This window comes from Xiphias gladius, chromosome 19 (assembly GCF_016859285.1).
Source record: "Xiphias gladius isolate SHS-SW01 ecotype Sanya breed wild chromosome 19, ASM1685928v1, whole genome shotgun sequence".
Taxonomy (NCBI): Eukaryota; Metazoa; Chordata; class Actinopteri; order Istiophoriformes; family Xiphiidae; genus Xiphias; species Xiphias gladius.
The window spans coordinates 5,955,668-5,970,034 of NC_053418.1; the positions used below are offsets into that span (position 1 = coordinate 5,955,668).

The following is a 14,367-nucleotide window of genomic DNA, read 5'->3' on the forward strand; positions in this document are numbered from 1 at the left end:
TGTGTATTTTTCTTCTATTCCCCTTTTAAAGTCATGTCAGTCCATGACAGTTTGGTTGACATGGCTTCAGGTTGTGACATTTACGGTGGGAATGATGTTCCCCATCTTTTTAAAACAACAACAGCACATGTCAGCATTTGGCCTCAAGTGTTTTTTGTTTTCTTTTTTTTGTTTTTTTTAAAATCAAATAGTAGGGGCTTCTTTCTCGAGCTGTCACTTTAAATCAGTTATCAGAGGTCATACAGGAATTACACTGGCACACGCATATTTAACAGTGACCTCAAAAAGACCAGACCGCACAAAACATATAGAATGACACGATCCAGTTTGTACAAAATAGTTGGAGAGCTGTATTTAAATGCTCACGGTGCAGCAGTCGATTGAAAGTAACAAGCTTACATTGACTCTCTGGCAGTTTTTAAGAGGCATTCTGGGAAATGTATAGTACATTTTGCAGTTTTTTGAAGAGTAAGTAAACAAAAGTACTGTAAATTAGATTTAGTCAACCCAGATTGAAAATATCTAATAGAGTGAGGTTAGCTGAGGATGGATTTTTACTTTAATGGTACATATCGTGGGTCGGTGACAGGGGCAGCACGCTCCGATGGTAGGGCAACCCGTAGACAGGGCTCATCCCTGCATGGCGGAAGCTCTCCACCTTGCCAAACTGACGCATATAGAAGAGGAGGGTGAGCTTTCGGGTCATGGTCCTGAGCGCCAGAAAGGAGGCCAGGATCTGGGCGAGGAGGAAGAGGAGGTACACGGAGTGGACGGCCCTCTCCAGGGGCAGGATGATAATTCCTTCATCAGTCAGGAAGAACAGCAGCACTGGCAGCTGGAACATGAAAGACAGGACCCAGAAGGCTGCCAACTCTGGCACCTGATGACAGGGAGGGAAGGAAAGAGAAATTGGGTTGGTGAGGTGGTGGATGGAGAAGATGCAAAAGATAGAGCAGTCAGGCGTCAAGTGCTCCAGTTGTATCCGCATGAAAGCACAGACATACCCACACAGACACACACACACACACACGCGCGCACACACATCTCAATAAACAGTTGTAACCGAGAGCTGGGTGTTAAAACATGCCGGAAGAATACTTAAGCAGCCGCTTCCTCCGCTGTGTTATTCAGGGGAATATTCCGTAAAAGAGCTCTGTGTTGTGGTTCGGAGAGGGATACTGGTTTGAATTACCCTTTCTTTAAGGTTGCCAGTGTAGCCCAGATAAAGTCGGACCACTTCAATGACTGTGAGGAGGATCGTCCCAGTTATGAGCAGAGCCTGGTAGTACCCCGGCAGATAATAGAACTGCAGAAAAAGCACAGCTGTAGAGTCAGTATGTTTATTTACAAAACAGCATAATGTAGTGACCAAAAGTAGGCCTACTTAAAAACACAGAGAAACACACAGATTTTTTCTTTAGCAAATCTGAAATACAAGTTTATGTATGTGTAGAATTTTAATGATGTCCATTTTTGTTTTGCTTTGACTTCATTCATCTCAGTGTTTCTGGTTGGATCTGAGGGGGTTGGATCTGGTAGGATCTTTTTTGATGCTACCAAGAGATGGTGCCAAAGTCACAAGTTTTCAGATTTGATCAGATACTGAATTTAAGTGGATTGATTTAAATTTAACTTCTAATGAATTAGCCAGCTGTCAGTCCATGTGCCTCCACAAATACAGCTCCTGGTTCCTTCATTATGCCTCTGTGAAAGGTCTGTGAAAATATAAACACTCTTCCAGTGAGTTGATTTGCACTGCTTTTGAAAAGACTTTATCTTGTGTTCGTGTACTAAATTATTTTCTGAGCTCGGTACCACTTTCCAACTACCCAACCAACCTTTGCTTCCAACATGAACACAGCTGAGAACCACCAACACGGAAAATAAAACATGTTGAAGTACAGCAGCATCTGCAGGGGAAGGTGGGAAACCAGCTCGTTGACCACTGCAGGACAAATAACAACATTGTACAAACACTCATCGTCACAGCCACGATTCGCTATCATGAACACTCTCGCCATCAAAAACGATCAAAACGTTTTATTTGCTCGGCCGGCTTTACTTACGGTTGGCTCATCCTAGCAACCGGTTTGCATGGAATACAGTTTTCCACAACTGAAATTCCAGGGGGGTATGCTTAGCATTGCAGATAGCATCAAAAATATAGAGCAGAAACAGGTATAGAGAAGGTTTGCAAAAAAAAAAGAATCAGAACTTTGTTGTGTGACTTTTGAAAGCATTATAAGACAAGTAACAGATCTTCAAAAGTGATTTCAGTAAAAATGTCCACTAAAAAGGGTGACGGCATATGACAAGGACAGACTTGGTTTACAACAGTCCACTCACCAGACAAAAAGCTTTGTCCAGCGCCAGCTGTTTGCAGCGGTGATCTACCGCAGAGTTAATGCGGTTTGTGCGCACAGTCATAAGATGTCAGAATTTGTTCCAGTTGCACATGATCACTCATTTTCACTACAATATATCATACTGTATTCTCAGATCTTATTTTACATTGTACCATTGCACCGGTGACTAACCAGATGGGTCGTCCTGCTCCCTGGTGAAGTCGCTGTCCGCCGTCCGGTTGTTGGTGAACACTGAGCCTCCCATGTAGGCCAGACCCATCTGCAGGTTCTCGGGGACAGGTGAATAAAACACAGGCATTGTGGGTAGAGCTGGTGACCATTACCGCGCCCAGGGAAATCCGTGCCAGGAAATCTAACCGTCCACGCCGAGTGTTTTTGTGTTTAAGTGTCTGCTGCTAATCCCTGTTGTCTTAAGTCGCACAGATGCACAGTTGCACGAACATTGACATACAAAAGGAAATACACAGACGCATGCTGGCAGACACTACCGCTAATCAGATTATGTTGAAGGAGGCGGGCTGAGGATTAGGCTGAATCAGAGGCATGTTAGTCAGTTAGTGGCCATTTATGATGCTCAGTGAATTTGTTTATCTAATTAGAGAGTTGAACAGTTATTTAAGAACTACAGAGATAAAATATGGACCAAAAATGAAAACCAGACCAATGCGTCTTCATTAAAGAGAATCTTTCCGAAGCTTACAAAGGAGTATAATCCCCCTCCCATACAGATGAAACTCCATTGTGAGTGTGTGAGCATGCACTGTGTTTTCTGCCATCATACACCTTTCTTTTCTCAGTATTTGAACCAACCATTCCCGGGGACTTTAGTGAAAAAAAAGAAGGCACATGAACACGTTTCCCATTCAAACATTTACTGTGATGTTTTGCAGCCAGTTTTTATTTTTTATTTAAATTCAGCACATTAACAGAATGACACAGCATTGACTGACACCCTGCACACGGCACCCGGCCAGCAAAGTCCTCAGAGTGGAGCCTGGCCTGTCGTTTCGGCCTTGGAGCCCCACGCGTCATTAATGTGACCGGGGTGCAGCGGCAGAGTTTGGCCACGGGGTGTCCTCACAGCTCGTCCCTCGGGGCGCGCAGGGGGAAATGCTGAAACTCCTCTGGCACCTCTTCCCCTTTCTGGGACCTCTTGTAGAAGCCCAGCGAGTCCAGCAGGCTGCTGATCTCGTCTGCCTTCATTTTCTTCACGGGAACAGTCTGACGTGTCGGGAGGCGCGCACACACACACACACACACACACACACACACACATTAGACAAACATATGGTTAAAGGCTTAAAAGCAGAACCGAAGATCTAAGTAGAAATATGCAGAGTAGTATGTGTTTGCAGACGGTATGTTCGCATTATCATTAAGTTTTTTTTTTCTGATAAGTTAATTTGATTCACCAAAATTGGATTTTTATTAAAACGTGTTCAGTCACCGCTGATGTAGAGGTTCCTCCTGCACATTTGTTTTCATTTATTTTGTTAAATAATTCAGTCTCTGAGATAATTCTTCATTTAAACTCAAATTACAGTCTCAAGGGGCGCCCACATTATGAAGCAATAACAGAAAACAACAAACATTAGATTTTGAGACAGACCAAAAGAGAAAAAAAAAAAAATCCCACAGAAGCTTTATAAGGGGAAATAAAAGGTAAAAACTCAACCCGAGAAAACAGTAAACTTTGGTAACAGTTTACTCTTCAGTCACAGCAGTGGTTGTTAGTGCGTGTAGAGGAGGCTAACACTAAAGAAATTCATTGATGGTGGTTTCAGTGGACAGTTTAATTGTCCCGAGCTGGCCTAAATGCAGGTTCTGAGGCTTTTCCACACTGCACGAAAAAAAAAAGAAAAATCTAAGTCTGCGGGAAACTTTGAAAAGTTGTAATTTCAGGGCATAAAAATGTTCACATTTATATCAACATTCACACCGAGTATCCTGTTTCAATATAAAAAATATTCCGCAGCTGCCAGAAGCTCTCATTTATATACTTTCTTACTCTCCCTCTTTCTTGCCATCAGTTTTTTTCTTTTTCTTTTTTTTTATTACCCCGTCTCGCCCTTTCAAACACACTCTATCTGTGTGACCTGGTATCTGACAGAGGATCTGATATCAGATGCAGCAGTCTTTAAACTCCCGTACATGAATATGACTTGACATTCTGGCGCTTTCTAGATAAGCCCCGTCACAAGGCGCGTGAGTGAAAGATCCCTGAACTCACATCTCACCTTTACAACCTCGTCCCGTTCGTTATAGAATATCAGACGGGGATTCTTCTCCTCCGAGGAATCGTATTCCAAGTTGTGGCTACACAGGGAAGCACGGATCAAGGGAAACAACAGGTATGCAGTGTTGTGAAGAGTAAAGCGCATCCATCTGTTTTGGTATTTTTAGACTCACTCGACACGATTTCAACTTGGAGGAGCAGAGTTTTGGAAAGCTCACCGAGCTGGCACCGGACTTGGCAGTTTGCTAGGCGCATTATTTGTTTATGAAAGAGGTCGTGAGAAAATCAGTGGCGTTTCTCTGGAGAGGTCATGTCTCACCAAGAAGCCTGAGGAACCTTTAAAAGAGCAGAAGGATACTACAAAGCCCATCGCTCCATGAGAAAATGATGGAGCTCGGGCATTTTCTTTATGCCTCATCCAACCACACTGGGAGCCTGCAGGAATGACAACAGACAGATGTTAAAACAGCTAGACAAATACCATTGTGCACGCTTCGTTCTGTGTGTGATCAAAGGTGCCAGGAATAGGTTTTGTATCTTTGCCGAATACGTACTGACATGACGGCACACGGCTCTTCCCTCCTCTTACTCATTTCCCCATTTGCTGGACGAATACTATAACTGGTTCCCCTTTTCCTCTTGTCATGTGAATATTTTATTTTAGACATTTAAAGTTTTCCTGTCTCTGCACCAGTACCACAAAGTCCAGATACAATGTAAAGCTAGCCATGGTGTGTGGATTTCCCTCCGTACTCACCAGCAGTTTACCTCTGGCTACATCAAGCTTTTCTTCAGGCGATGTGTTGTTGTCAGTTTCTGACGCCCCAACAGTGACGGTAAGAGCGAGCACCAGGAAGGCCCACATTTTATGACAAATTAGTATCTTTGAGTACTTTTGCCTACGTTATTGCCAACTATATCTAGCCCTCTCATCCACTTGGACAGTTTCTCAGGGTGGACAAGACCATGAAATATTCCCATAGGGGAGCAGCGCCTACCCGGCTTAGATTTTTCTTACCGATTCTTCTCTTTTTTTCCATTAAAACATTTAATTTCTGAGCAGTTTACCACTGTGTAGAAAACTGGCCTGCACTCTCGTGATCCTTTATTTCTGTTGTCTTTGTTATCAAGCAGTTTCTGATTTTCCAAAAGCCATACAGGGGCCCCTGGCTTTATGGTTTATAGTTTCTTCCACATCGGATGTCATTGGGGGTCCACAGAAACCAAAGGACATCTGTGCTCTTATCACTTTTTCCCAGTAAACTTGCAGGTGCTTGATGGCTCCTGCGAGCCATATACACTCTCATAGCTGCTGACAGCCAAAACTCAGCTAAACCTTATAGCAATAATTATAGAGAAACTTGCTGGAGTAAGTATTCTGAATCTCAGGGGATAGTTTCTGGTTGGAGAGAATCCATATTATCTGTATAAAGGGAACATTTCTACCTTCTCCAACTTAAACACGTGGATTTGAACTGGTGTCACAGGGTGGAATCAACATATCATTTCATGTCACGTGTACATCTTGGGACTCTTTCAGGAACATTTCACATTCGCAAATGTACAACACCAACCTTTATTCTCTCTTTACATTTTTTGGTCACCACCAACTCCTATAACAATATTGATTATAGCTGCTTTAATTGGTGAGTCTTAGAGGCGCACCGGTAACAGCCAAAACAGCTGTTTCCCCGTGCGCTTCCAGTCTTTGTGCTAAGCTAAGCTAATCGCACCTCAGTTGTAGATCGTTCGCACACAGACATGAGAATGATGGCGGTCTTCATGTATAACTCTCACCAGGAGAGTGAATAAGCATATTTCCTAAAATTTCAAACTATGCCTTTAAGTCTGAATTCTGTATGCAGGTCTTGATATCCTTTTATAAAAAAAAATCTTAAGACACCTTTGTTTAGGTAAGTTTTCACGATTGTATTCTGTATATCCTGCAGTAGTTATACAGACCAAACCCTCAGCTTTATTCAGAGACAATCAAACTACATGACAGGCCTCCACTTCATTTCTTTCTCACTTTTTTTCTTCCTTTTTCTTTTCCGTTTTCTTCTCCTTATTTATGACAGCGCTGTAGTTGCATGAGAAGTAATGCGTAATTCCATCGTGTACTAGCGTATGAAATCAGACCTTGTGACAGCACAGCACATTTGCACTGTGTTAACACCCTGGAAGAGGAAAACATCTCTCCCCTCCAAGTTTACCCGACTCCTGTGTGTTATGAAAAAGCAAGTACATAAGGTCACCACAAGAGGGCGGTGACACCCGCACGTACGCTTCCTGGCAGTTTGGCGGGTAAAATGTACTTCCAAATCCTGGCCACAGACAATTATATTTCCAACAAAAATAAACCATTCCCGCCTGGAATGCTGCAGCAAAACCATCTCTCTGTCTCTATCTTTTTCCAGACACAGAGCCCTGCAGCTCAGAGCCCCGCGCTCCACTGTTTGAGATTATTTGTCAAATGGCAGTAAAACAGTCCCCTGTTTTAACAGGGTTTCCTCCCCTCGGCAGCCGTCGTAAATCCGCCTCGGCCCGTACGCTTCTCTTGCTGGAGTTTTACGTCTTTGTGTATTAAAGTTCCACTCCTGTTACTCACAACGTTATGTTTGACCTAAAGAAAAAAAAACAAAACTCAAATAGCGGAGTTAGAGAAGGAAAGAGTTGATGAGATGAGATGAGATGGAGGAGAAAACATAATGAGCAGTGGGGGTGGGGTGATCTTGCTGCGGCTGACTCTTCAGTCTGTATGTGGGGATGCATACCATATGTGTTCACAATCAGCACATTTCAGCTTACATCACGCGGTTCCTGCCAAAAAAAAAAAGGGGATGTTGTTATTATTATTCTGCTGACAAAGGGGAGAATGCTATCATTTATAACTAGAGGGTTATGGAACAGGGAAGTAGACGAAAACATTTACAAAATTTGCACTGAGCAACTTTTTCCATGAGGAGTGTTTTTTGCAAATTGCAACACTTGCAGCTGGCAAAGGATCAAACGCTGAAAACACCTCACTGTTAGCCTGCCTCCTTCAGAGAGCCTGTTATAAAGACACACACACTTCCTGTTTCTTCAAAACGCCGGATGCTGCCTACAGGCCAGCAGGACATTAGCTTGTGCGTCCGCTCTCGTATGATGTGCACAGTCATTTGTGAGAAAGTATACCTGGATCTCATATCTAGTTCTCTGTGCCTTATAGAGTGGAAATGTATTTGATTATTTAGGGAAGAGCAGGGTTGACGAATAAAAATATTAGTTTTAGCGTTAACAGTTATCTCTGTGTCTGTGTGTGTGTGTGTGTGTGTGTGTGTGTGTGCCTATCTGTCTGGAGCCTCGGGGCACCTGGAGGGAAGCCTGCTGCCTGTCTGCCTGCTGTGCTCCAGTCTGCTCATAAAGAAGAGAGGCAGCATCGAAGGGAGCGAGGGCCACGTTGAAGGCATTCAACCCATCATTCACTAAGAATACAATGCTAATGAGTGTGCTCTACTGTACGCTGTACAGTGAGTAGACATAACCTCCTGGAGGTTCAGGCTCAAGTTGTGAAACATTATTTCTCCTACTTGGCAATTTGTTTATCCAGCACAAAACTTAGAGTAACATCAGATTATGTTTCAAAACAAAACAAAACAAAAACAGGAAGAAAAAAGCTAGTTTCTGTTTTTATTGTATTCCCATAAGGACCACTTATACATAGTTAATTTACTTTTTGAGAACTCTATAAATCGTCGATCTGCAGCATTTATTTGTCATGATGCCGATTTTTTCACTTTGACCCTTAAAAAAGGGACAACTTATAGGTTAAACTTCCTTCATTTTGATCTCAACTACACACCTGCAAAGTTTCGGGACTGTATCTTGCCCTTTTGTGACAAACTGTGTCCACAGACAGACCGACAAAGTACTCAAACCCACTTCTGTGGTGGTTTCCACTACAGTAGGTGTCTCCAGGACCACATTTTGCCACTATGACACACACACACACACACACACACACACACAGATTCACAAGGTGACAACAATGCCAGCCACGCTGTCGCAGCTGGTAATTAGGCAATAAAAAAAAGGGGCATGGAGTGAAATGTCTCTACGTGACAGTAAGTCTGGCAAATTTACAGCTCATGGAGTAAACGAGAACGTCACTGAGTTTGATTTAGCCTGTGGTTAGCTTGAACCTACGACCTAAAAAAAAACGCGGCTCCAGTTTTCCCCACAGAAGGAGGCCGCGGAAGGCCGTGCGACGCTGCTGGCCTTGGCGGACAATCTGTGTCGCACAGGCATCGATGACGCGGTAGGTTTGCTGCCAGTGACTTCGTTCGCAGTGGCTTTGTTATGTTGATTGTGAGGGTGAGAAAGGACTGCTACTCTTTACTTTTTTTATTATGGTCTATTCAGTCAGAGTTTGTGGGACAGTACATGACACAGAATTTGACACACTCTTCTTGGTGAACGGAAAGTGACGTGGTACATTGGTTTATGTGCACTACTGACGTACAATTTTGAGGGATCCTCTACCTTTAGAATTTAAATTTTATACCACTTTATAGTTCCACCATAAGCCCTGTGATAGACGGTCAGCCCTGTGATAGGCTGCTGACTTGTCTAGGGTGTACCCTGTCTCCCACCCAATGTCAGCTGGGATTGGCTCCCGTCCCCCCTGCGACCCTCACAGGATAAGTGTATGGAAGGGATATTCATGTACTTCTACCATACGATATTAAACGTTCTTACAACAGGAAAATATTGTATTTTTACACCACTATATTCATTTAACTTCTGTATTTATAAATGACTTTACATATTAAAATTTTTTATGCAAAACATTATGTTCATTTTGTGATGCGTTATTACACCACTACCCAACAGTATATATAAAGTAGGCTATTTTTAAAATGAGCTCCACCTCAACCGGCTACAACAATCATTACTTCAGAAACTTTCAATACATTTTGCCTACAATACTATTTTACTTAGGTAAAAATTTTAGTGCAGGATAGAGAATTTTTACTCTGTCGCATTACTCCTACCTAAATCAGTAGTTTGACATTTTGGGAATATACACCTACACGTTTGCTTGTTGAGAGTTTGATGAGAAGATTCATATGAGAGCAACAGGTATTGACTGTGCCCGTCCAATAAAAAGTCCCACACATAAAACCCCCTGTAAAACTGTGAATTGTCATTTTTATACTTATACTTACTTAAGCTTTGGAGGTGCCGATTTTGCTACCATTGCACTGGCTGGCTGCTTTCCCCTGTTTCCAGTCGTCATGCTAAGCTAAGCTACCGGGCTGCTGGCTCCAGCTTCTTATATATTGGAGTATCAGTCTTCTCTTCTAACCCTCAGCAACAAAGCAAATACTTGTAACTCCCAAAATGTTAAACTATTCCTTTCAATAAACGATCTGAGTCCGGCTTCCGTCGCTCCATACAATGGTGAATTTCACATCATGCCAGCAGTTGGCACCGACTCAACAGCCCAGTAATCATACCTGATTGTGGTATTACTGTCTAAGTGATAAACTACTCCTGCCGTAGGCTGAAATAACACTATAGTGGCTGAGCTTGAACTGAGCTCACTGATCTCTTGAACCAGAGGAAGTTTTTGCTTTTCTTTCGCTCTCCTCATTCCTAGCCTTGCCACCTTCAGGACAGGTTAGGGGACTTGCCATGTAAGCATTCTTTTCATGAAAACTGTATTTTGATGGAAATTTTCATCCACAGGGATGAAGGGATAAAGCTTTAACATTGTTGTTGCTAAACACCATCTGGCTCATTAGAATGGATGATGAGAAACTGGCTGCCTCAGCGATGATAGTGACTACTTATGAAAAGAGCAAAACAAACAAACAACAACAACAACAATGAAACACATTCAACTGCAGAAACTCAAAACTCCAATGACGGAAAATGCTAAAGGAGGGACCTCATATTACTTGCAACAGTGTCTGATTGACAAATTATCTGTCAAACCAGGATTTCGTGGATTATCAACTCTGGGTTTTTGGATGTAATCGTTAAAAACTGCATTTGTGAGAAAGGTTCGACATTTCTACTGTGGTGATGAATAAGGTGAAGAAATCGACACGTGCTGTCGTTTCGGGCAGCCTGGCCACTGGTTAAGTACCCCCTCGGTCTACCAATCTGGGTTCAGGCGCGTGGATGAAATACAGTCACCCTGCTGAAGTGTCCTTGCGCAAATCATTGATCCCCCCCCCACTCTCTGGGGTGCTGCTCTGTAGCTGACCCTGACCTCTGACCTCCCTTGAAGGGGGGGGGGGTCAAAAGAGAATTTCCCCGTGAAGGTCAAATAAGTATCATACTGCTGAAGCAATAACAAACACCACGCTCTTTGTCTTCTGCAGTGACACGCCAGAGTCACGACTGTGTCCACAATTTAGCAACAAGAGCACCTTTTCAGTCATAAAGCAGTGACAGCCTGGTGCAATGGGCAAGATATGTGGGTCAAGCAGGGATAATTTCAATGACGCAGACCTCAGTGTTTACATATTTAAATGGGGAACGGGATGAGGTGATAGATAGGCCTGGTAGTGACATCATGGTGGATGCGGTAGATGGTTTTGGCGAGGAGGTGGTAAGGGGGCGAGAGTGGTGGGATCCGTCCAAAGGGATTTGGACTGATGGGTGTCCAGTTGCTGGCCACATCAGAGGAGCCGGGGAGCGAGCAGACAGCAGCCGCTGCTCCCCTCCCTCTAATCTGTGCCTGGGTAATCAGAAACACATGGCTCCCCATAATGGCTTCAGTGTTGTCCTGTGAAGTAGAGCAGGGCTGTGAGGGTCATGTACACACCAGCACACAGCCACAGGGATGGTAAATATACAGCCAACACTTCCCTACACATGCCAGTGCACTGCACCCGCATACAGTAAATGTATCCTGGCATTTCATATACAAGTGAAAGCAACTTCTCTGCCTTTTTTTAGGCTGTTATCAAAGTGTGTCTAACCAAATAAGCCATGGATTAGAGGGGTGTGAATAAACTTGAATCTTTGACTCTAAAGCAAATCGGATGCAGTTTGTAATACGGGGGAATGGCCCTGCAGGTGAGTAATTCTGCATCGACATGTGTTTCTGTAACTGGCTTTGGCAAAAGATTGAAGTGAAAGTTTACATCTCAAACAACAAAGCTGATGTAAGCTACAGTTGGTCGGTCACAGACAGGACTGATTGTCGGGACAGTTGGGGTTCAGTGCATAAAAACATAAGCCATCTGCTTATTTTCCTTGGGTTTGGGCAGACGGATTCGGTCTTGTGATCATTTTCCATCCCAATATCTGGAGTAATGCGGCAGCTCTCGCTCCCTCTCTCCGCTGCTCCAGGTTAGAGCGAGTGAGTAGCAGAGAGGGAAAAAAAACAACTTTGGGTCAGCCTGTGGAATTATGTGAAAGCTGAAACCTCAAGCCACATTATGAAGTCTGAAGTCCCACTTTACTGCACAGATAGCGGATGGATGGGTGTGTGAGGGAATAAAGGACAGGGGGAGGGGCGAAGGAGGAAGGAGTGAATGAGGGAGAAGGAAAATAGGCTACAGAGAAAAAGCACCAGAGAAGGAGAGAGGGTTTGAAAAGAGAGAAAGAAAAAGAAAGGAAAAAAAGATCATCTGACTGATCTGCTTTCTGTTAGCCATCCAAATCTTCTCCCCTAATACACTCGTTCCATAGAATTATGCTGACAAAGGGGGAAAAATTCAGGGCAATTTGAAGTCCCAGACGACTGTTTGCACACCCCTCCATGTGAAAGAAAAGGGGGGGAAAAAAAAGAAAAATCTCCATCTGGATCGAGACAGCGACTGTGGCTTAATTACATTTCTGGCTATTCATATTCATTTGTATTTCCACATTTACAGAACTAGTGACTAATGACAACTCTATTTATGTGTCTTCCAGAAGCTCTGTGTCCTAACACTGCCATAATAATGATGCCCCAGTCTGGCTCAAAGTAGTTTGAGGTGTCATAGACCCAGCTAAGTGGGTTGAACTAAAGTAAACACTAGTTTTCAGTCTCATACACTGACTTTAAGAACAATACTGATAAGTTCATCCATCCCAAACAGAGACTTCCTCAGTTTCAGCTCTTTTGACCTAATTTCAGCGAGTCACCAGCTTGTCTGAGCATCTGTTTGGGAGGTCGGCTTGTGTAGTTGCTCTTCATTTGTGCATTAAGAGCGGCCTAATTTAAGCTCAGTGCTACTGCAAGGGAGCTTCAGGTCTATTATAATGACAGTCTTAAATCGCAGAGTGACTAGATGTCACTGGAAATCTATAAACACACATTTGATGCTTGCACTTCCCCCTTCTTCTGGTTGTGCACTGACCTCAGTTCTCGGTGGTTTTGGCTCAAGAAAAGCACCAGCTCGATTTCCAGTAAATGTCATTTCATAGTTCCTGCATTTCCACAGGGCTGAGAAACAACATTTAACGTGTAAGGAGGACTGCAATTAGACAGTGTTTCTCGCAGACAGCGCGTCGACAGGGATAACAGATGAAAACGGCATTTTCAGATCTCCTCTGGCCGTGTCTGATGCAATGTAAAAGCCAGGGAAACGACTGCGTTTTTAGGAAATCGGGCTGCAACAGACACACATTTATGTCAGAGAGTGAAACAGTCGGCCCTTTTGAACAATAGAAGAAAAAAAGCTACTTCAGTTGTATATGTCGAGACCTCAGACTCTGTTACATTGAGGTTTTCCAATAAAATAACTTTCGAAGATCACAAACACTAGCGGCATTTCAACCACAAGTTTTCAAAACAAATAAAGGGATTAGTATCGAGAAGTCTTTCTATAACCACATGGAATCTTGCCTGTTGTTTCTGGGACATATATATGCATGTATGCTAATGGAAGTCGCTTTCCACTGAAAGCCACTTCCAACTTCAAGATTACAACTCAAATGGAGTAAAGCTTAATCCATTATCCTGAACTTACATGGGCATCGAACAAACTGCTCGACTCAGTCCATGGTAGAATTAATAATTTCAGCCCCTTTTAAGTGTAATTTGACTCCACTTTCTTTCTGCTTTGCATTGCAGAAAATATTTGTCTTTTTCCCCCTCACTCATAAATTTCTTTCTTCCCCTCCTTGCAGGGACTGAAATGGCTACCAGATGTGGTTCCAATCTTTTCCCGTTGCCATGGAAACACAGGGACTGGAATAGGTTTTCTGAGTCCAGGGCTTTTGGCTGACTCATAGGGCCTGAGTTTTAAAGCCTCGCTGTTTCTATAGACTTGGCACTTTGATGGCGCCTCAGCTCCAAGTCATGTTTAGACTGGCAGCAGACATGTCATTGAACCCCATTCCCACACTCCTAACCCTGACTTTTTGACCACGCTTTGCGCTATCCTGTATAGTCGCTCCTTTGTTTTCTTTTGTGCTGCAACGCCAAAGCGAATTTATGTTTCACACGTCAACCTTCAATACCCGGTCAATAAAACGAGTAAAATATTACTCTTAGCCACCTGCAGAGGGGATATCAAAAGGCAAAGTTCCATAATCATACACAGGCCTCTCCCATTTAACTCCATTCAAGAGCAGCGAGCGTAGAAATCCGTCACAAGTCATACACATGCTCAATCGGCACAGTTTATCCTGAAATCCTGCGCAGTGGTTACACGCAATGCACATCTCCAAGCTGTGTCTTTCCCACAACATGTCAGGGATGAAAAGTCAGAGAACATGTGTTGGTATGCTCAGCTGAGAATCTTCTCCATCTGTGAGACGAGGATGGGCAGATGG

The 14,367-nt window shown here is 43.4% G+C and overlaps 2 protein-coding genes across 2 annotated transcripts; both read right to left on the minus strand.

Annotated features, from left to right (window-relative positions):
- Positions 1-559: 559 nt before the first annotated feature.
- Positions 560-2,664, minus strand: zgc:112294 (transmembrane protein 17A). Its single transcript, XM_040154631.1, has 4 exons — positions 2,538-2,664; positions 1,839-1,945; positions 1,193-1,306; positions 560-880 (listed from the first exon to the last, which is right to left on the minus strand). The coding sequence occupies exons 1-4, from the start codon at positions 2,662-2,664 to the stop codon at positions 560-562; spliced, it is 669 nt and encodes a 222-aa protein (XP_040010565.1).
- Positions 2,665-3,368: 704 nt separating this feature from the next.
- On the minus strand, positions 3,369-5,467 carry selenoe (selenoprotein e). Its single transcript, XM_040155980.1, has 4 exons — positions 5,360-5,467; positions 4,961-5,037; positions 4,604-4,682; positions 3,369-3,587 (listed from the first exon to the last, which is right to left on the minus strand). Exons 1-4 carry the CDS (start codon positions 5,465-5,467, stop codon positions 3,444-3,446), a joined length of 408 nt encoding a protein of 135 aa, XP_040011914.1. The 3' UTR covers positions 3,369-3,443.
- Between the last annotated feature and the right edge of the window lie 8,900 nt (positions 5,468-14,367).